General features: G+C 29.5%; 1 protein-coding gene across 1 annotated transcript; it reads left to right on the forward strand.

The window, feature by feature from the left end:
* Nucleotides 1–19361: 19361 nt before the first annotated feature.
* Nucleotides 19362–20151, forward strand: LOC119615119 (zinc finger BED domain-containing protein 5-like; the record flags this gene model as incomplete). Its single annotated transcript, XM_037971197.1, has 1 exon — nt 19362–20151. A coding segment is annotated over exon 1 (790 nt), but the record flags the coding sequence as incomplete, so codon positions are not given.
* Nucleotides 20152–21635: the final 1484 nt, after the last annotated feature.

Consider the following 21635-nt stretch of genomic DNA (forward strand, 5'->3'; position numbering starts at 1 on the left):
TATCGTCTAGTTTATGGTCAAGTCTATGGTGTAGTCTATAGTCTAGTCTATAGTCCTTGCTATAGTATACTGTGTGACCCAATAAATATACCACAAAAGCCCTTCAAGCTAGATAAATAATTGTAAAAAAAAACTAAATAATATTTTCTCATATGCTTTTTCTCTTATTTCAATTACTTTGTGCGCCACCAACACGGATGTCAAAATGAGAAAAAGTGCAATTATAAAGTTGTCAAAAATAGTTTTTTATTTGTGCAACATTTATATGGCAGACATAAATCACTAGATAGGAGTTTGAATAAAGAGAGGTGGTAAATGGAAAATAAAACTAGAAATCGTTTAGTTTTTGCTAAGGCTTTGTTTTCTTTGTTGATTTTTCTAAAACAGAAACTGTTTACAATAAATTTTAACACAGATTATTTTTAAAGCTTTTGTGCTATTTTCGTTTTTAATTTCAAGTACAATAAATATTGGCTTTATTTCTTTGTTATAAAACTTTATGAATATAATAATAATAATAATAAAATCAGCTTTAAATATAATGATAATTTATATAGAAATCTTCATGCGTCGTAGAGGTGTCAGAAACATTTGTCTATGTATTATAGTTATTTAATAAATTCTTATCTATGTAAATATGTTTGTATGGGATGGCAAAAGCAACTAAATGGTAATTATGGGCAGATGATGATGATAAGTAATCAGTTAGTCACTAGCAGTAGGTATGATGAAAATCGCAATTCTTGTGTTGTCTGAATTATTTTAATATAAACAACAATTAAAGTGTAAAAACGTGGTACTAAATCTATAATAAATATTTTATTTAATATTTTTTATTTATTTTTATTTTATAACAATAAACAATATTAATTATAATATACAACAATACAAAAACAAAGTAAAGTATTATTGTTTATTCTTGCCACATACATGTGGTAATTACTTTAGATGAATTTTAATATACCATCTTAAGACCTCAGGCACGTCTAGTCACACACGGCAAGGTATTGAAGTCGTATGACTCTGTCTGTGTCTCGGTTTTGTTTGTTGTTTGGAAATAAAGGAGGCGCATGTATAGAGGTCTTAAGCCTAGATGCCAGATTTAATACCATTTCATTTGTACAAGTATTTACACTTATTTATTTATACATTTTTTTTTCACAAAAAAAAAATTATAAATTTTCTTAACGCATTAAAATGACACTTATGTGGATATATTATTTTTTTGTAATTTTAATTTTGATTGCATACATACATATTCCTGGTTCCCCTTAACATGTTGATTTAAGTTATTTATATTTTTTCTCGGTCATGTTCAAGTATCAGTGAAATATAAAATTTATCACGTACTGTGAACCTAAGATTCTTTAGAACTTGCAACTTAATCCCAGACCACTTCAAATGTCAGTTTGTCTCCGTAAAATGTAAGACATTTCGTATATTATTCCCTTTAACAAAAAAACAACAACAAAGAAATCTAAAAATTTTTGTTGATTATGGTTCTTTTTGTTTTGTTTTCTATTGTATTTTTGGAAAATAAATTTTATGCATGTTGTTATTTTGGGTGGATTGTCAAAAAATTAGATGAAAAAAATCTGTATAAAACCCAAAAGGAAGGAGTGTGTTTTGTTTAGTCTTATTTGACAATTGTTTAAGTCAAACTGTTTTAAGTGGGTGAAATCGTATACAAAATCAAAAAAAAAAAAAAAAAAAAATTGACAGCAGGAACATTGGGTTTAATATTTCATAAACAAACTCCCAGAACCAAAATTATGTATGTATTGTAATACACTTAAAAGAATAGCTGGACCACATTAAAGTCATGTGGAGATCATTAAAATGGCAGAAACAAAATTTAATTTATGTTCATATTACATACTTTTATTATTTTTTTTAAAATTGCTTTATAATATGTTTAAGCATATGAAAATTAAAAATTTTTTTTCTGTGTATTTATTTGAGATAAATAAATTTCTGGATTTTGTTTTTGTATTTACAATTTTGGGTGTTAAAATATATGTTTTTTTTGAAAGTTAATATAAAATTGATTTCAAAACTTTTTACATGTGGGGTCTATGTTTTAGAAAAATTATTTCACTGACTGAAAGATAAGCCTAGTAGTGTTGACCGAAAATGCAACTGATTGATGAAAAACAAATATTTATCTGATAAATTTTAGTTTTCAATGTTAAGAAATAAAAAAAAAAGTTTAAGGAAATTTAAACATCATATATGATATTGAATTAAACTTTATCTTTGTCTGATAAACTATCAGCGGAAATGGGAGAAAGAAACCAAGAAGGGAACTTGTAAATTTTATTACAAACAAATATTTTTACAATTTGCCTGAATTTCTTATAAAATTACCTTTTAAATGAAATAAAAAATCTCTTAAATTTGCTGAGATATCCATGATGTCCATTCCAAAATTTTTAGGTTTTTTCAAGCTTAAGGTTAAGATATTTAGAAGTGAGAAAGTGATATAAACAGAGACTAGACCATTATTTGAAAGTCCAGTCTTTAGTCTAGTCTACTGCCTAGTGTATAGTCCAGTCTATCGTCTAGACTATAGTCTAGGCTACCGCCTAGTGTATAGCCCAGCCTATAGACTAGACTATAGTTTACTGCCTAGACTAGTCTATAGTCTAGACTCTAGTCTAGTCTGTAGTCAGGTCTGTAGTATGTCTGAAGTCCAGTCTGTAATCTAGTCTGTAATCTAGTCTGTAATAGTCTATAGTCTAGTCTATAGTCTAGTCTATAGTCTAGTCTATAGTCTAGTCTATAGTCTAGTCTATAGTCTAGTATAGTCTAGTCTTAGTCTAGTCTATAGTCTGGTCTATAGTCTAGTCTATAGTCTATAGTATCTAGTCTATAGTCTAGTCTAGTCTAGTCTATAGTCTAGTCTATAGTCTAGTCTATAGTCTAGTCTATAGTCTAGTCTATAGTCTAGTCTATAGTCTAGTCTATAGTCTAGTCTATAGTCTAGTCTATAGTCTAGTCTATAGTCTAGTCTATAGTCTATCTCTAGTCTAGTCTATAGTCTAGTCTATAGTCTAGTCTCTAGTCTAGTCTATAGTCTAGTCTATAGTCTAGTCTATAGTCTAGTCTATAGTCTAGTCTATAGTCTAGTCTATAGTCTAGTCTATAGTCTAGTCTATAGTCTAGTCTATAGTCTAGTCTATAGTCTAGTCTATAGTCTAGTCTATAGTCTAGTCTATAGTCTAGTCTATAGTCTAGTCATAGTCTAGTCTATAGTCTAGTCTATAGTCTAGTCTATAGTCTAGTCTATAGTCTAGTCTATAGTCTAGTCTATAGTCTCGTCTATAGTCTAGTCTATAGTCTAGTCTATATTCTAGTCTATAGTCTAGTCTATAGTCTAGTCTATAGTCTAGTCTATAGTCTAGTCTATAGTCTAGTCTATAGTCTAGTCTATAGTCTAGTCTATAGTCTAGTCTATAGTCTAGTCTATAGACTAGATAAGACTCTATAGACTAGTCTATAGACTAGTCTATAGACTAGACTATACTAGACTATAGACTAGACTATAGACTAGACTATAGACTAGTCTATACTAGTCTATAGACTAGTCTATAGACTAGACTATACTAGACTTAGACTAGACTATAGACTGACTATAGACTAGACTATAGACTAGACTATAGACTAGACTATAGACTAGACTATAGACTAGACTATAGACTAGATATAGACTAGACTATAGACTAGACTATAGACTAGAATAGACTGACTATAGACTAGACTATAGACTAGACTATAGACTAGACTATAGACTAGACTATAGACTAGACTATAGACTAGACTATAGACTAGACTATAGACTAGACTATAGACTAGACTATAGACTAGACTATAGACTAGATATAGACTAGACTATAGACTAGACTATAGACTAGACTATAGACTAGACTATAGACTAGACTATAGACTAGACTATAGACTAGACTATAGACTAGACTATAGACTAGACTGACTAGACTATAGACTAGACTATAGACTAGACTATAGACTAGACTATAGACTAGACTATAGACTAGACTATAGACTAGACTATAGACTAGACTATAGACTAGACTATAGACTAGACTATAGACTAGACTATAGACTAGACTATAGACTAGACTATAGACTAGACTATAGACTAGACTATAGACTAGACTATAGACTAGACTATAGACTAGACTAGACTAGACTATAGACTATAGACTATAGACTATAGACTAGACTATAGACCAGACTATAGACTAGACTAAAGACTAGACTATAGACTAGACTATAGACTAGACTATAGACTAGACTATAGACTAGACTATAGACTAGACTATAGACTAGACTATAGACTAGATTACAGACTAGATTACAGACTAGATTACAGACTGGACTTCAGACTATACTACAGACCTGACTACAGACTAGACTAGAGTCTAGACTATAGACTAGTCTAGGCAGTAAATAAACTATAGTCTAGTCTATAGGCTGGGCTATACACTAGGCGGTAGCCTAGACTATAGTCTAGACGATAGACTGGACTATACACTAGGCAGTAGACTAGACTAAAGACTGGACTTTCAAATAATGGTCTAGTCTCTGTTATATCACTTTCTCACTTCTAAATATCTTAACCTTAAGCTTGAAAAAACTAAAAAATTTTGGAAATGGACATCATGGATATCTCAGCAAATTTAAGAGATTTTTTATTTCATTTAAAAGGTAATTTTATAAGAAAATTCAGGCAAATTGTAAAAATATTTGTTTGTAATAAAATTTACAAGTTTCCTTCTCTGGTTTTCTTTCTCCCATTTCCGCTGATAGTTTATCAGACAAAGATAAAGTTTAATTCAATATCATATATGATGTTTAAATTTCCTTAAACTTTTTTTTTATTTCTTAACATTGAAAACTAAAATTTATCAGATAAATATTTGTTTTTCATCAATCAGTTGCATTTCGGTCAACACTACTAGGCTTATCTTTCAGTCAGTGAAATAATTTTTCTAAAACATAGACCCCACATGTAAAAAGTTTTGAAATCAATTTTATATTAACTTTCAAAAAAACATATATTTTAACACCCAAAAATTGTAAATACAAAAACAAAATCCAGAAATTTATTTATCTCAAATAAATACACAGAAAAAAAATTTTTAAATTTTCATATGCTTAAACATATTATAAAGCAATTTTAAAAAAAATAATAAAAGTATGTAATATGAAACATAAATTAAATTTTGTTTCTGCCATTTTAATGATCTCCACATGACTTTAATGTGGTCCAGCTATTCTTTAAGTGTATTACAATACATACATAATTTTGGTTCTGGGAGTTTGTTTATGAAATATTAAACCCAATGTTCCTGCTGTCAATTTTTTTTTTTTTTTTTTTTGATTTTGTATACGATTTCACCCACTTAAAACAGTTTGACTTAAACAATTGTCAAATAAGACTAAAACAAAACACACTCCTTCCTTTTGGGTTTTATACAGATTTTTTTCATCTAATTTTTTGACAATCCACCCAAAATAACAACATGCATAAAAATTTATTTTCCAAAAAATACAATAGAAAACAAAAACAAAAAGAACCATAATCAACAAAAAATTTTTAGATTTCTTTGTTGTTGTTTTTTTGTTAAAGGGAATAAATATACGAAATGTCTTACATTTTAACGGAGACAAACTGACATTTGAAGTGGTCTGGGATTAAGTTGCAAGTTCTAAAGAATCTTAGGTTCACAGTACGTGATAAATTTTATATTTCACTGATACTTGAACATGACCGAGAAAAAATATAAATAACTTAAATCAACATGTTAAGGGGAACCAGGAATATGTATGTATGCAATCAAAATTAAAATTACAAAAAAATAATATATCCACATAAGTGTCATTTTAATGCGTTAAGAAAATTTATAATTTTTTTTTTTGTGAAAAAAAAATGTATAAATAAATAAGTGTAAATACTTGTACAAATGAAATGGTATTAAATCTGGCATCTAGGCTTAAGACCTCTATACATGCGCCTCCTTTATTTCCAAACAAAACAAACAAACCGAGACACAGACAGAGTCATACGACTTCAATACCTTGCCGTGTGTGACTAGACGTGCCTGAGGTCTTAAGATGGTATATTAAAATTCATCTAAAGTAATTACCACATGTATGTGGCAAGAATAAACAATAATACTTTACTTTGTTTTTGTATTGTTGTATATTATAATTAATATTGTTTATTGTTATAAAATAAAAATAAATAAAAAATATTAAATAAAATATTTATTATAGATTTAGTACCACGTTTTTACACTTTAATTGTTGTTTATATTAAAATAATTCAGACAACACAAGAATTGCGATTTTCATCATACCTACTGCTAGTGACTAACTGATTACTTATCATCATCATCTGCCCATAATTACCATTTAGTTGCTTTTGCCATCCCATACAAACATATTTACATAGATAAGAATTTATTAAATAACTATAATACATAGACAAATGTTTCTGACACCTCTACGACGCATGAAGATTTCTATATAAATTATCATTATATTTAAAGCTGATTTTATTATTAATTATTATTATTATTCATAAAGTTTTATAACAAAGAAATAAAGCCAATATTTATTGTACTTGAAATTAAAAACGAAAATAGCACAAAAGCTTTAAAAATAATCTGTGTTAAAATTTATTGTAAACAGTTTCTGTTTTAGAAAAATCAACAAAGAAAACAAAGCCTTAGCAAAAACTAAACGATTTCTAGTTTTATTTTCCATTTACCACCTCTCTTTATTCAAACTCCTATCTAGTGATTTATGTCTGCCATATAAATGTTGCACAAATAAAAAACTATTTTTGACAACTTTATAATTGCACTTTTTCTCATTTTGACATCCGTGTTGGTGGCGCACAAAGTAATTGAAATAAGAGAAAAAGCATATGAGAAAATATTATTTAGTTTTTTTTTACAATTATTTATCTAGCTTGAAGGGCTTTTGTGGTATATTTATTGGGTCACACAGTATACTATAGCAAGGACTATAGACTAGACTATAGACTACACCATAGACTTGACCATAAACTAGACGATAGTCTATAGACTAGACTATAGACTAGACTATAGACTAGACTATAGACTTGACCATAAACTAAACCATAGTCTATAGACTAGACTATAGACTAGACTATAGACTAGACTATAGACTAGACTATAGACTAGACTATAGACTAGACTATAGACTAGGCTATAGACTAGACTATAGACTAGACTATAGACTAGACTATAGACTAGACTATAGACTAGACTATAGACTAGACTATAGACTAGACTATAGACTAGACTATAGACTAGACTATAGACTAGACTATAGACTAGACTAGACTAGACTATAGACTAGACTATAGACTAGACTATAGACTAGACTACTAGACTAGACTATAGACTAGACTATAGACTAGACTATAGACTAGACTATAGACTAGACTATAGACTACTATAGACTAGACTATAGACTAGACTATAGACTAGACTATAGACTAGACTATAGACTAGACTATAGACTAGACTATAGACTAGACTATAGACTAGACTATAGACTAGACTATAGACTAGACTATAGACTAGACTATAGACTAGACTATAGACTAGACTATAGACTAGACTATAGACTAGACTATAGACTAGACTATAGACTAGACTATAGGACTATAGACTAGACTATAGACTAGACTATAGGACTAGACTATAGACTAGACTATAGACTAGACTATAGACTAGACTATAGACTAGACTATAGACTAGACTATAGACTAGACTATAGACTAGACTATAGACTAGACTATAGACTAGACTATAGACTAGACTATAGACTAGACTATACTAGACTATAGACTAGACTATAGACTAGACTATAGACTAGACTATAGACTAGACTATAGACTAGACTATAGACTAGACTATAGACTAGACTATAGACTAGACTATAGACTAGACTATAGACTAGACTATAGACTAGACTATAGACTAGACTATAGACTAGACTATAGACTAGACTATAGACTAGACTATAGACTAGACTATAGACTAGACTATAGACTAGACTATAGACTAGACTATAGACTAGACTATAGACTAGACTATAGACTAGACTATAGACTAGACTATAGACTAGACTATAGACTAGACTATAGACTAGACTATAGACTAGACTATAGACTAGACTATAGACTAGACTATAGACTAGACTATAGACTAGACTATAGACTAGACTATAGACTAGACTATAGACTAGACTATAGACTAGACTATAGACTAGACTATAGACTAGACTATAGACTAGACTATAGACTAGACTATAGACTAGACTATAGACTAGACTATAGACTAGATAGACTAGACTATAGACTAGACTATAGACTAGACTATAGACTAGACTATAGACTAGACTATAGACTAGACTATAGACTAGACTATAGACTAGACTATAGACTAGACTATAGACTAGACTATAGACTAGACTATAGACTGGACTATAGACTAGACTATAGACTAGACTATAGACTGGACTATAGACTAGACTATAGACTAGACTATAGACTAGACTATAGACTAGACTATAGACTAGACTATAGAAAGGGAGTGCATAAACCACTTGAAATCCAAAAATATGACAAGACGATCTACAGAGTCACATCGAGAGTATATGGAGTCATATTGAGAGGAAATACCCGGTGCGAGGTAAAAATCTAGTATTTAGTTGTTTGATTTTTCAATATTTTGAACAGTTTCCAACTGAAAAATATAACTTTGTTTTATGATTGTTATTAAAAATAAGTTTTTTCTATAAATGACAAGCCGGAAAATGTTTTTTTGATCAATAGAAACAAAAGGTTTTTATGACTCTCGTAAATTCACATTAATGAGAATAAACTAAATTACAGATCAGGAAAAATGATAAACAAACACATTTGTAATAATATTAAGATCTTGACTATAAATTTAAGCTGAGCGAACACAAATAGAAAAGAAATTTAGCCTAGAGGGAACTAATACAAAACAAGGTGTCAGTGGCGTTATTCAGATCTCGGGTGTTATAGTATTTTAAGATCCGAGATCATAAATTTGAATTAGAATTGATTGGTATATTTTTACCAAAAGTAGAGTTTATTAGTAGAATATGAAGGCAAACATTTTTGATTGTGATCAGAAATATACTTATTCAGATTAAAGCGATATAGAGCTAAAACCGGGTTTTACAGCTTAACTTAAACTTGTAAAATTTAAGTAATATTTCTTACCCTAGTGTGAACTATAAAACCGGCTCTAAATGTAACAGTCACATTAGCTAATCATACATTTTATATGTATAATTTTCAAATGTTAGAACTAAGTTCATAACCTCTCTAATAAAAACATACACAACAAACTTGACTAAGTAGCGTAACACTCTAGAACCTAGAAAACCGGTACCGGTTTTTTCTAAGTTTTATTAATTCTAAGACAATTATTATTTTCAAACTTTGATCTTTACATCTTACACATGTTGTAAATAAAACACAGAGATAATTTTCTAACCACTCAATACAGCCGTAGCCCAGTATTTACTAATAATAATTTTCTATATAATTATACTATGATTAAGTTACAAATTATATAGTTATTTATTAGAAATTTTATATTTAATATATATGCGTATTTTGTGAATTCTATTATTATTCTATAATTACGTTTGATGTTCGTTATCTAGTTTAATAAAGTTTTCGAAAACAGTGTTTGCATGTTAGTTTTGGAACTGCCGGCAAAAAAATCTCAACACAAATATATATTAAGTTAACTGCCGAAATAAAAAAGCTTCCGTTTAGAATAAACTTTATCTTATTTGTGAATTATTATAAAATATAATATGTACTATAACTATAAGTACATATTTGTTTTATTATAAAATTATAATAAATAATATGATGATGATTATTTACTAAGAGTAGAGAGTTAATGATTATATCATAAAAATTAAAAAAATAAAAAATATTTATGAAATAAAAAAACTCTTGTTATTTTACATGAGTTTGAATTTTATAAAAATTTAATTTGCTTATTAATGTTAATTAATGATTTCTAGGAAATCAAAGTTGTTTCTTTGAAATTTAACAAAAATTTACGAAAAAAATTCAATAAAACAGAAAAATACAGTTTAATGGGTCTTCAAAAAGTTTTTGGACATTTTTGCATTTTTTTAAATAATTGGGGGAATTGTGTTACAGTTTTACCAGAATTTATAGTTTCTATAGGACAGTAGTTCAGAAGTATGTATTTTTTTTTATTATAAAATGAACTAATAATGTGTTTATATACCTTGGGGAATACTGGCCCTAGACTTAAGACAAAATATGGAATTTTAGTTAATAGATATGTAGGTGTTAAGGTAACAGATGTAGAACTATAATCCTGACAGTATCACAAAAAAATTATTCTAGGGACTAGTTCTTACCTTTTAGTAAACCTTGTACTAAAAAATTTTGACAATTTGAAATTGACAAAGTACTTTTCTATATAATAACTTTTCATTAAATGTTTTTCCAAAAATCTCTCTTAATAAAATATTATACGTTATCTGAGGCAGTCGAAATAAACCTTGCTTGATCGTAATTGATCACAACACTTCGGACCAATCGATTTCAAAACGTTCGAATACATTTCACAACATTTCAAATCGTTCTTAAGACAAACAATCCATAAAATTGAAAATAATATAGAAAATATCTATCTCCTCGGGAAGGAATCTAATATATGTCTTATAAGGCTACAAGATCTTTGGAAATTGGAACTGTTTCTATTTATATTTAAAGGGGTCTATACCATTTGATGTTGCGATAATTAAGAAAACTAGGGCGAAGTGGGAACTGTCACAAAACAGGTTTCTTTAGTGATAGGAAACGCTATACTAGGACCTAGAACTTTCAAGTTATATCCATATACCAGTCCATATGTATTTAAAGCTCATTTCTATTTGCTTTAAGGTCAAACAAATACATATTATGTCAGGGTTATGTATGTTTTTAAAAAGTTTGAAGATTTTGTTGTTAAAGTTGAAAGCTTTTTATACCCACAATTCCAAAAATTGTGGGGGTCTATTGACTTTGTTACTTTGTTTGTAACGTAATAGTCAAAGTCCGTCTGTTAAAAGCACGAATGTGCTTAAATGGTAGGAAATACTTTCCCGATCCAATTGGAAAAATATACATTAAATATAAATCTGTACGATGATGTTACGATAGGCCCTAAACGGGATTTATTTAGTAAGGATATATATTTGTTCAATTATAATTTTATTGAACTCAAATATCAAAAATATGTTCTAAGAAAGTTTGGGCACCGTAACGTGCTTAACAAACATGGTCCACTGGTCACATTATATCACAACCCCAGTTTCAGAAAGGTAAGTTTCTCAAACATTTAAAGTTTGAGAATTGCTTAAGATCGTTACGATCCCAAGATCTTTAATCATTTCTATTACCAGATTGCTGAGTTCTCTCAACTATTCTGAGGGAAAGGTGCAGTTATCAGACCACTTAAGCCCGAACTTTCTTGAATTCCCGAAAATCTACATAATTTTCCATATACTTTCGTTGAAGGATTTCAAAAAACTTTAAGACATGCTTTGCCAATACCCTACAGATAAAGTAGCTGCACACCAACTAAAGACCTTTCTTTTCGAAACGAGATCTTAAATTCAATCTTCTCCAGCTTTCAAATCTTTTAAATAGAAGTCCTTTCTTTTTCAACAGCAGACCCTAAATACAATCTTCTCGCGATTTAAAACCTTTGAGATCGATATCAGTTAAAAACCGCTGAGGGAACTTCGGAGGGAACCAGCTACCAGATGAATTGAAGAAATAAGAAGAGTAATTAGGGGGTTTAATTACTTATAGGTTCACGATGTCTGTCCGTACGATGTTAAAAAACACGATAGGCCCTATGAAACTTGTATTTATTGAATTACACTTAAAGAAATCTTTCATCAAGAAAAATAATTATGATTTTTTTGAGCATAATGTTCGTCCGACAAACATCACCTAAATACTGTATTTACTCCCAACATATGGACCAAAAATTTAAAAAAAAATAAGTTGAATCCTTAATAAGTTTCGACTCAATTATATGTGGTAATAAAGAAGAGTGTCCAGGATTCGATCACAACATAAAAAGGAAGAATGTAACACAGTACAGAAAGAAAAAAAAGTTGACGTAATCATTTGTTATAAAATACATGTTAACATTGCACTTGAGGATTTTCTTTTAATTTGATTTTATTTGTCGTTATCAATTTTTAATAGACAACACAAACACTTAGATTCTTACAATTAATTCCAATTGTATAATATTGTATTTTGTTTCCAAATAATAAGATATCCTTGGGTAAATCAAATTAAATTGATAAAAACAAACCATTTCACTTGATATTATTGTTATTATTTGGCACACGCTGACGTTATTATCTTTTTTTTTTTTTTTTTGTTGAAATGTAATATAATATTTAATTTTTTATATGGATAAATATTTTGGGTTATTTATTTCTTTCTCAACTTACTATCACAGATTTATTTCCAAAAAAAAAAAATTCACTTAATTTGTATTTTTCTTTTTGTTTTTAATATAAAACAAACAAAAACACAGTATAAATGGTTTATAGTATGATTAATGGATTTCCTATTTTGTATAATTATTCAACTTGTATAATATTTGTACTATTTTTAAGTAATTTGTTTTTTTTTTTTTATCAATTAATGGCTGGCTCTCTTTTATGTTTTTCACTCTCTTAATTGTTATTCAAGCTAAATTTCATTTATTTAGTTAAATTCTTGTTAATTTATTTATTTAATATTGCACTTTTTATTTACTTTTATTCTCTTCACTAAAAATTTAAAACAAACAAAAAAAATATTCAAAATTAACCGTGTTGTGTTGACTGTTTCGCGTACGGCGCTTGACTTAACCAGACGCTCTGTGTGTTTACTCACTTTATAGAATTTCAATAAAAAGAATTTTGTATTGAAAACTCAAACTGCCCGACCGTTCGACGAACAAATTTCTAGTAAAACACATTGCCAGCAACAAAGCGTAGCTACGGCGCACGTCAGTGGCGTTATACCAAAAGGTTTTCTTTCTATTCTTTTTTTTTTTTTTTTGGTTTTGAAACAAAAATTACCTCTTTTTCACTTCATGCTGTGCGTCATTAACACATATGTTGTTGTTTACTCAGAGAACCTAAAAAAAAGAAAAATACTCTCAATTAACTCAATATGCTCTTTTTTAGTTATTTTAACTAACTTTTTGCTAGTAAGAATTAAATTACCCCGGTCAAACTCTTCTTCTCATAAACGACTGCGTACGTACTTATGTATGTAGCTACAGGCTTATTGTCAAAGGTCTAACTTGAAAGATAATAAATAAAAGTTGTTAAATAATTGTTTAAGGAATGATTTCAGTTAGACTAGAGTAGAATCAGTCAGTTAGGTTCTAAGCTTTTTTGATTCTAAAGAATATGGAAATTATTTTCATAAAAATGTTTAAGGTATAAACCAGACTTATAATCCATCCAGCCCGACTGAAGTGATTTTTCTGTTAAGCAAACCCTGGTTCTAATTATTACCAGATTTAGTACCTTTTTAGTTCAATATCGGCTAATGCCAAACAAACAAACAATATCTTATTATCAGCCCCGATATACCTCGACACTTTCTGATTTTAGAAAATCCTGATACTTCTCGTTGACCGACTTTTATTAATAAAAAACTTACATCAAACCTTCGCCAGATTTAAAACTTTTCAGTTCGATGTCGTTGGAAGATTTCTAAAAACTTTAATACATGCGTACCCAATACCTAACAGATAAAATAGTCTCACACCGACTGAAGGCATTTCTTTTCCAAAGCTGATCCTAAATTCAATCTTCTCCTGGCTTAAAACCTTTTAGATCAATGTCAGCTAAGCCCGCAACCAACATATTGGGTTAGATAGTTGAGGTACTATAAATGGAGTCGAACAATTTCTTATTTAAAATCGTATAGATTCTTATTATCAGGTCCCTTAAGCCCAGACCTTTTCGATTTTCAAGGAATCTGGATAGTTTTCCTTATACTCTCGTTGGAGGATTTCTAAAAACTTTAAGATATGCGTTCCCTAAACACCACAGCATCGACTGAAGACCTTTCTTTTCCAAAGCAGACACTAAATGCAATTTTCTCCAGATTTAAAACCTTGTGGATCGATGTCAGAAAAAAATCGGTTAGGTAGTATTATGATAGAAAGTAAACAATTTCTTATTCAAAAACGTACAGTTTCTTATTATCAGACCACTTAAGCCAGAACTTTCTTGAATTCCAGAAAATCTGAATAGTTTTCCATATACTTTCGTTGGAGGATTTCTAAAAACTTTAAGACATGCATTGCCAATACACCACAGATAAAGTAGCTCCGCACCGACTAAAGACCTTTCTTTTCCAAAACAGATTCTAAATTCAATCTTCTCTAAATTTTAAATCTTTTATATTGAAATCTTCTCCCGATTTAAGTCCTTTAGATCGATATCAGCTAAAAACCGTTACAAACATGTTGGATTAGACAGTTAATCTAAATGAGTCAAACAATTTCTGATTCAATTTGGTGCATTTTGTTAATATAAGGCCATTAAGCCTGGACTTAATTGAATTCTAGAAAATCTGCTTAGTTTAACTGATACTTTCCGTGGAGGATTTTCAAAAACTGTAGCTATACAACTGTCAAAAAATTCGCTCAGACTGAAGGCCTTACTTTTGCAACGGAAGGTCCCCAAATTCAATCTTCTCCCAGATTCAGAACCTTTTCGAAATGAAACAGGATGTGTAAGATAAGTTGGACTAGAGTTTCGATAGAGCCAAATAATTTCTTTTTCCTAATCGTTCAGTTTTTTTTTTTGTTGACGGGGCTGTTATGTCTGGAACTTTTCAATACCTGAGGATCGATATATTTTCTGAAAGTTCCTGTTAAATATTTACTAAAACACTGAAGTATTTTAAGTATTCTAGGTCCCCAGTGACCCTGTCCACTAATGTAATATGTTAAAACTTGAAGCAATTTTTAAGGGGATACGGTAATAATTCACAGTCCGATTCCTTACTTGTAGGGAACGTCTTGAAGTCTGAAATATACTTCTGTCAATGCTTAAGATTGAGGACTTGTATGAACTTTCATATGTTCAGGTTCATATTTGGACTCTCCGAAAATCTTTTCAATACAATGACTTCATAACAAATATTGTTACAAAACTTGACAATCGGCCGATAAATTGCCATAGTTTCAAGACCTGCTTCGAATTTCACTTAAACTTGAATAAGTCACTTGTAAGCATCGACACATGAATGTCTTTTAAATCTACAGATTTCAATGTTTGCTTCCGAATAGATGAACTCCTATTCGGAAGCAAACATTGAAATCTGTAGATATATTATATAGGTATAATTTTACATATAGTGGGGATTAACAGGCTACACTTTCTTACTTCTTTCTCAAAACGATTTCAGGTTCAAGAACTAGAATTATACTTTATAAATAGAAACACAATGATTATTTTACTTCTTTTCCGGGTTTTTTAAAATGTTCGAATATTTCCATAATACTTATTTAACTGTTCTCATTCCTTAATCAGTACAAACAAAAATTTGCTAAAACTTATATCATTTTCTTATCAATAGTCTATGCTCTTCAAAATATTTCGACCATAATTTTATGATGAAATTCAATTTGTGTTTAAATTCATGAAATATTTAAATAATATTTATTTAATTTTCCCAAAATGCTACAATTTTCTTTTGTAAAAAATAATAAAAATCAAAAGATTTTCTTTAACCACCTAATGATTATTATGGGTTAATCCGATTTAAAGTGGGAAAATCCTTAAATTAATCTTGTTTCACTTAATACTCTTTACTCGTTCGTGATAACACAACACACACTCAAAAAATACATACATACGTATATGTAAAATTATCATGATGGTCAGTTAAATCTGGTTGTCAGGAGTAGCATCAGTTTGTTTAACAACAGGTAACAAATGTTTTTACACGTGTGTTTGCTGGCAAGTCGATGCGTAAAATATCTCATTAAATAGTGGGCGTTTTTCGGTAAATTTGTTAAGTTCCAACACTCTGCACTCTGTCTCCTTTCACAATCATTGAAGTTGCAGCGCCTTGTTGCAACATGTGTTTTCTTTTTCGTTAAGACGCCAAAAAGTAGTTGTTTCCTTAACATCCTGGAGAGTTATAGGGGACCACACGTAATTTCTTATTGCAGTTTATTTTAGTTAATGTTTTAAATGTTCATAGTTACATTGAAAATTTGCCTAAATAATTTTATTTTTGTTAAATCATTAAATGAGCGCAGGGATTACTTACAGTTTTTCTTATCAATGAGTTATTTGTTTTAATGATTTTTGATAAAGTTTTTGCCAATTTGTTTGTAAATATTTTAAACATTTATCTATTGAAAAAAAATGATGAAATCGCCGAGATTTATTACCTTATAAATGCAAATCGGTATCGATATAAAATAAACTTAACTACAGAAATCTTATTATAAGATGGTTCCACTCTGTGGGCTAATTGTCTAGTCTATAGTCTAGTCTATAGTCTAGTCTATAGTCTAGTCTATAGTCTAGTCTATAGTCTAGTCTATAGTCTAGTCTATAGTCTAGTCTATAGTCTAGTCTATAGTCTAGTCTATAGTCTAGTCTATAGTCTAGTCTATAGTCTAGTCTTAGTCTAGTCTATAGTCTAGTCTATAGTCTAGTCTATAGTCTAGTCTATAGTCTAGTCTATAGTCTAGTCTATAGTCTAGTCTATAGTCTAGTCTATAGTCTAGTCTATAGTCTAGTCTATAGTCTAGTCTATAGTCTAGTCTATAGTCTAGTCTATAGTCTAGTCTATAGTCTAGTCTATAGTCTAGTCTATAGTCTAGTCTATAGTCTAGTCTATAGTCTAGTCTATAGTCTAGTCTATAGTCTAGTCTATAGTCTAGTCTATAGTCTAGTCTATAGTCTAGTCTATAGTCTAGTCTATAGTCTAGTCTATAGTCTAGTCTATAGTCTAGTCTATAGTCTAGTCTATAGTCTAGTCTATAGTCTAGTCTATAGTCTAGTCTATAGTCTAGTCTATAGTCTAGTCTATAGTCTAGTCTATAGTCTAGTCTATAGTCTAGTCTATAGTCTAGTCTATAGTCTAGTCTATAGTCTAGTCTATAGTCTAGTCTATAGTCTAGTCTATAGTCTAGTCTATAGTCTAGTCTATAGTCTAGTCTATAGTCTAGTCTATAGTCTAGTCTATAGTCTAGTCTATAGTCTAGTCTATAGTCTAGTCTATAGTCTAGTCTATAGTCTAGTCTATAGTCTAGTCTATAGTCTAGTCTATAGTCTAGTCTATAGTCTAGTCTATAGTCTAGTCTATAGTCTAGTCTATAGTCTAGTCTATAGTCTAGTCTATAGTCTAGTCTATAGTCTAGTCTATAGTCTAGTCTATAGTCTAGTCTATATAGTCTAGTCTATAGTCTAGTCTATAGTCTAGTCTATAGTCTAGTCTATAGTCTAGTCTATAGTCTAGTCTATAGTCTAGTCTATAGTCTAGTCTATAGTCTAGTCTATAGTCTAGTCTATAGTCTAGTCTATAGTCTAGTCTATAGTCTAGTCTATAGTCTAGTCTATAGTCTAGTCTATAGTCTAGTCTATAGTCTAGTCTATAGTCTAGTCTATAGTCTAGTCTATAGTCTAGTCTATAGTCTAGTCTATAGTCTAGTCTATAGTCTAGTCTATAGTCTAGTCTATAGTCTAGTCTATAGTCTAGTCTATAGTCTAGTCTATAGTCTAGTCTATAGTCTAGTCTATAGTCTAGTCTATAGTCTAGTCTATAGTCTAGTCTATAGTCTAGTCTATAGTCTAGTCTATAGTCTAGTCTATAGTCTAGTCTATAGTCTATTCTATAGTCTAGTCTATAGTCTAGTCTATAGTCTAGTCTACAGTCTAGTCTATAGTCTAGTCTATAGTCTAGTTTATAGTCTAGTCTATAGTCTAGTTTGTAGTCTAGTCTATAGTCTAGTTTATTGTCTAGTCTATAGTCTAGTTTATAGTCTAGTCTATAGTCTAGTCTATAGTCTAGTCTATAGTCTAGTCTATAGTCTAGTCTATAGTCTAGTCTATAGTCTAGTCTATAGTCTAGTCTATAGTCTAGTCTATAGTCTAGTCTATAGTCTAGTCTATAGTCTAGTCTATAGTCTAGTCTATAGTCTAGTCTATAGTCTAGTTTATAGTCTAGTCTATAGTCTAGTTTATAGTCTAGTCTATAGTCTAGTTTATAGTCTAGTTTATAGTCTAGTCTAGTCTATATTCTATAGTTTTGTACCTGTATAGACTAGACTATAGACTAGACTATAAACTAGGCTATAGACTAGACTATAAACTAGACTATAGACTAGACTATAGACGAGACTATAGACTAGACTATAGACTAGACTATAGACTAGACTATAGACTAGACTATAGACTAGACTATAGGCTAGACTATAGACTAGACTATAGACTAGACTATAGACTAGACTATAAACTAGACTATAGACTAGACAATAAACTAGACTATAGACTAGACTATAAACCAGTCACGAGCAAAACTGAAATTCTAATGCACGCGTGCATAGGCCAAGAAATTCTGCTGACGCTTTGTTGACACACCTACACTATAAGCTTGTGTGTGTATTAGTGTGTCTGTGTTTTACTAAAATGACCACTTGTTTGTTGCTTTGTTACGATCTCAGAGATCAAAATCAAATCAGTTGCTGTTCAGCTTTTGTAGAAGCAAGATCACGTTGCGGATTTTTTTATGCTTATGATTTTTTCTCTTTTATTACACCTAGCAAAATGTTTGATATAAATTCGGAAAATGATTTCTATTTTATAGAAAACATGGACGGTGAGGCACAATGCGTCGTATGTTATAAAATTATATGTAGAAAAGCTTTATTTTTTTGAAAAGGCATTATGAAACTTGCCATGGACCCTTAAATGACCTTAGGGGACATGACAGAAAAGTAAAGTTGTTGCAATTAAAAGCAGAGTTTTTCTTAAAATTTATAATTAATGAAACAACAGCAAATAATTGCAACAATCTTCCTTTAAATAGCCAAAAAAAATCATTGCCTCATAAAAAGGCATCTTATGTAGTTGCTTTATCGTTAGCAAAACAATGTCGCCCATTAGAGGATGGCATTTTTTTCTTAAATTTAACTACAGATATTTTGAGTTGTTTTGGAGAAAAATGCCATGAAACTATGAAACTCTGCCAGGATATACCATTATCTCGTCGTACTATAACAAGAAGAACGGAAGATATAAGCAAATTTATTAAAATGTCAGCAAAAGAAAGATTAATTAATTGCAAATATTTTTCGATTTCTCTAGATGAGAGTACGGATATCAATAATATTTGCCTGTTAATTATTTGTATTAAAACAGTTAATGCAAATTTAGAGTGCTTCGAAGAAATGTTTGAAGTGGTTTCACTTCATGGTCATGTAACAGGACAAGTTCTGTATGATGCATTATATGTTAATGTTTTTGCATTTGCTGACAAAAATAAATTAGCCTCAATATGTTCGGATGGAGCAAAGGTAATGAGAGGCAAAAATAAAGGACTTTTGGGCATTTTAAACAAAAATGGAATAAATTGCCCAGCATTCCATTGTGTCATACACCAACAAGCTCTTTTCTCCAAAGAGTTGGGTATGAAAAATACAATGGATGTTATTGTAAAAATAATAAATATAATAAGAGGGGGGCACAATTCTCTGACACACAGAAAATTTAAAGATTTTTTAGAAAACCTTAATTCGGATTATGGAGATTTACTTTTATATACCGAAGTCCGTTGGCTAAATCGAGGCAAAAGTTTGGAAAGACTTTTCCATTTAAGAAAAGAAGTACTCGAATTTTTAAAAACTTTATCCAATAAAGATACAAAACACCTTACTAATTGTCTTGAAAATCCCGACTTTCTATTAGATTTCGCATTTTTATGTGATATTACCGAGATATTAAATGACCTTAATTTATGCCTGCAAGGTAAAAATATAAAAATATTTCATTTGAATAGAATTATTCACCAATTTAGTACAAAATTAGATCTCTTAATAAATCAATTAAAAAGTAATAGTATATCAAATCTTAAGAAAACTTCATCAATATTCATAGAATTTAATTTTAATACGTTTGATTGTATTCAGAAATACGCCAAAATAGTTGAGTCCATAAAAAAGAATTACAATGACAGATTTCAAGACTTAAAATTTATAAAAAAAAACAATAGAAATACATGATAATCCCCTTAGATGTGAAATAGAAGAGCAAAATGCTTTTCTTCACGAAGAATTGCATAAAATGCGTAATGATTTTGAAGTTCCTATGGAATCTGGGGAAAAATTTTGGCAAAAGATAGATGATACAAAATATTTCAATTTAAAAAACGAAATATATAAGCTATATTCCATGTTTGGCACCACATATAACTGTGAGGTGGCATTCTCAAGTATGAAACTGATTTTAAGTAAATTGCGGAATAGGTTAACCGATCAACACATTGGTGACTTATTGCGTATTAAGGAATATAAAGGAAACATTGATTTGGATAGATTAGTTGAACTTTAAATTAAGTTCAGTTAATATCTCGGTAATATCGAAATCGAATAGAAAGTCGTGATTTTCTTAATGATATTTCAGTAGTTTTATTTAATACTACTTTTTAAAAATACTACTACTTTTCTTAAATGAAAAACTCTTTCCCTTTATTCCATTTTTGTTTAAAATGCCCAAAAGTTCATGAGTTTTTCTCGTCGTAAAAAGTATTTGCAATAGAAAACAAATTTCAAAACTTTTCTCAGTGTACCACCATTTTGTTATAACGTGCAGTCATCTCTCTGCTGCTTAACGCACACAAATATACACATGGTGGTATGTGTTTGCCCATGACTGCTATAAACTATAACTTAAAAATACTCACTCATAAGTAAATTATTGTTTAACATTTCGTCTACAAACTAATTTAAACAAAGTTTTAAAGTCGATCTTTTTACTAAATCTCAATTCTCTCACCAACTCTCGCTAGTGTTACTCACTGCTAAAAATCACTAACTCTCTGTTAAAATAAATGACTTGCATTTTAATATAATTTTAAACAAATTAGAGAGTTAGCAAATTAATTGTTCATGGGATTTACACATTCTGATATATTTGTCATACTGACAATTAAATAACAAAAGGCGAAATAATAATCAAAATAATCTGATAAATAAATTTTGCAAAATTATTTGATTTGCAAAGTATATACATACATACACCTATTTGAAATAATTATTTGAAATAATTTATTAAATAATTATCAAACACACCTCCTACGACATGGATTTTTTATATAATTTTATTATTATCTATTAAGTTTAGAAAATTATATTGATAACAATTCGAGTACATTTTTTTTAGTTATATAGACATTTAATGCCAAAATTTATAAAAAAAAAACCTTTTTTTGTTAATTACATTATATTTAACTT

Source organism: Lucilia sericata, unplaced genomic scaffold (assembly GCF_015586225.1).
Source record: "Lucilia sericata isolate MDLA Ls3-8-SP2 unplaced genomic scaffold, ASM1558622v1 Contig004140F_arrow, whole genome shotgun sequence".
Taxonomy (NCBI): Eukaryota; Metazoa; Arthropoda; class Insecta; order Diptera; family Calliphoridae; genus Lucilia; species Lucilia sericata.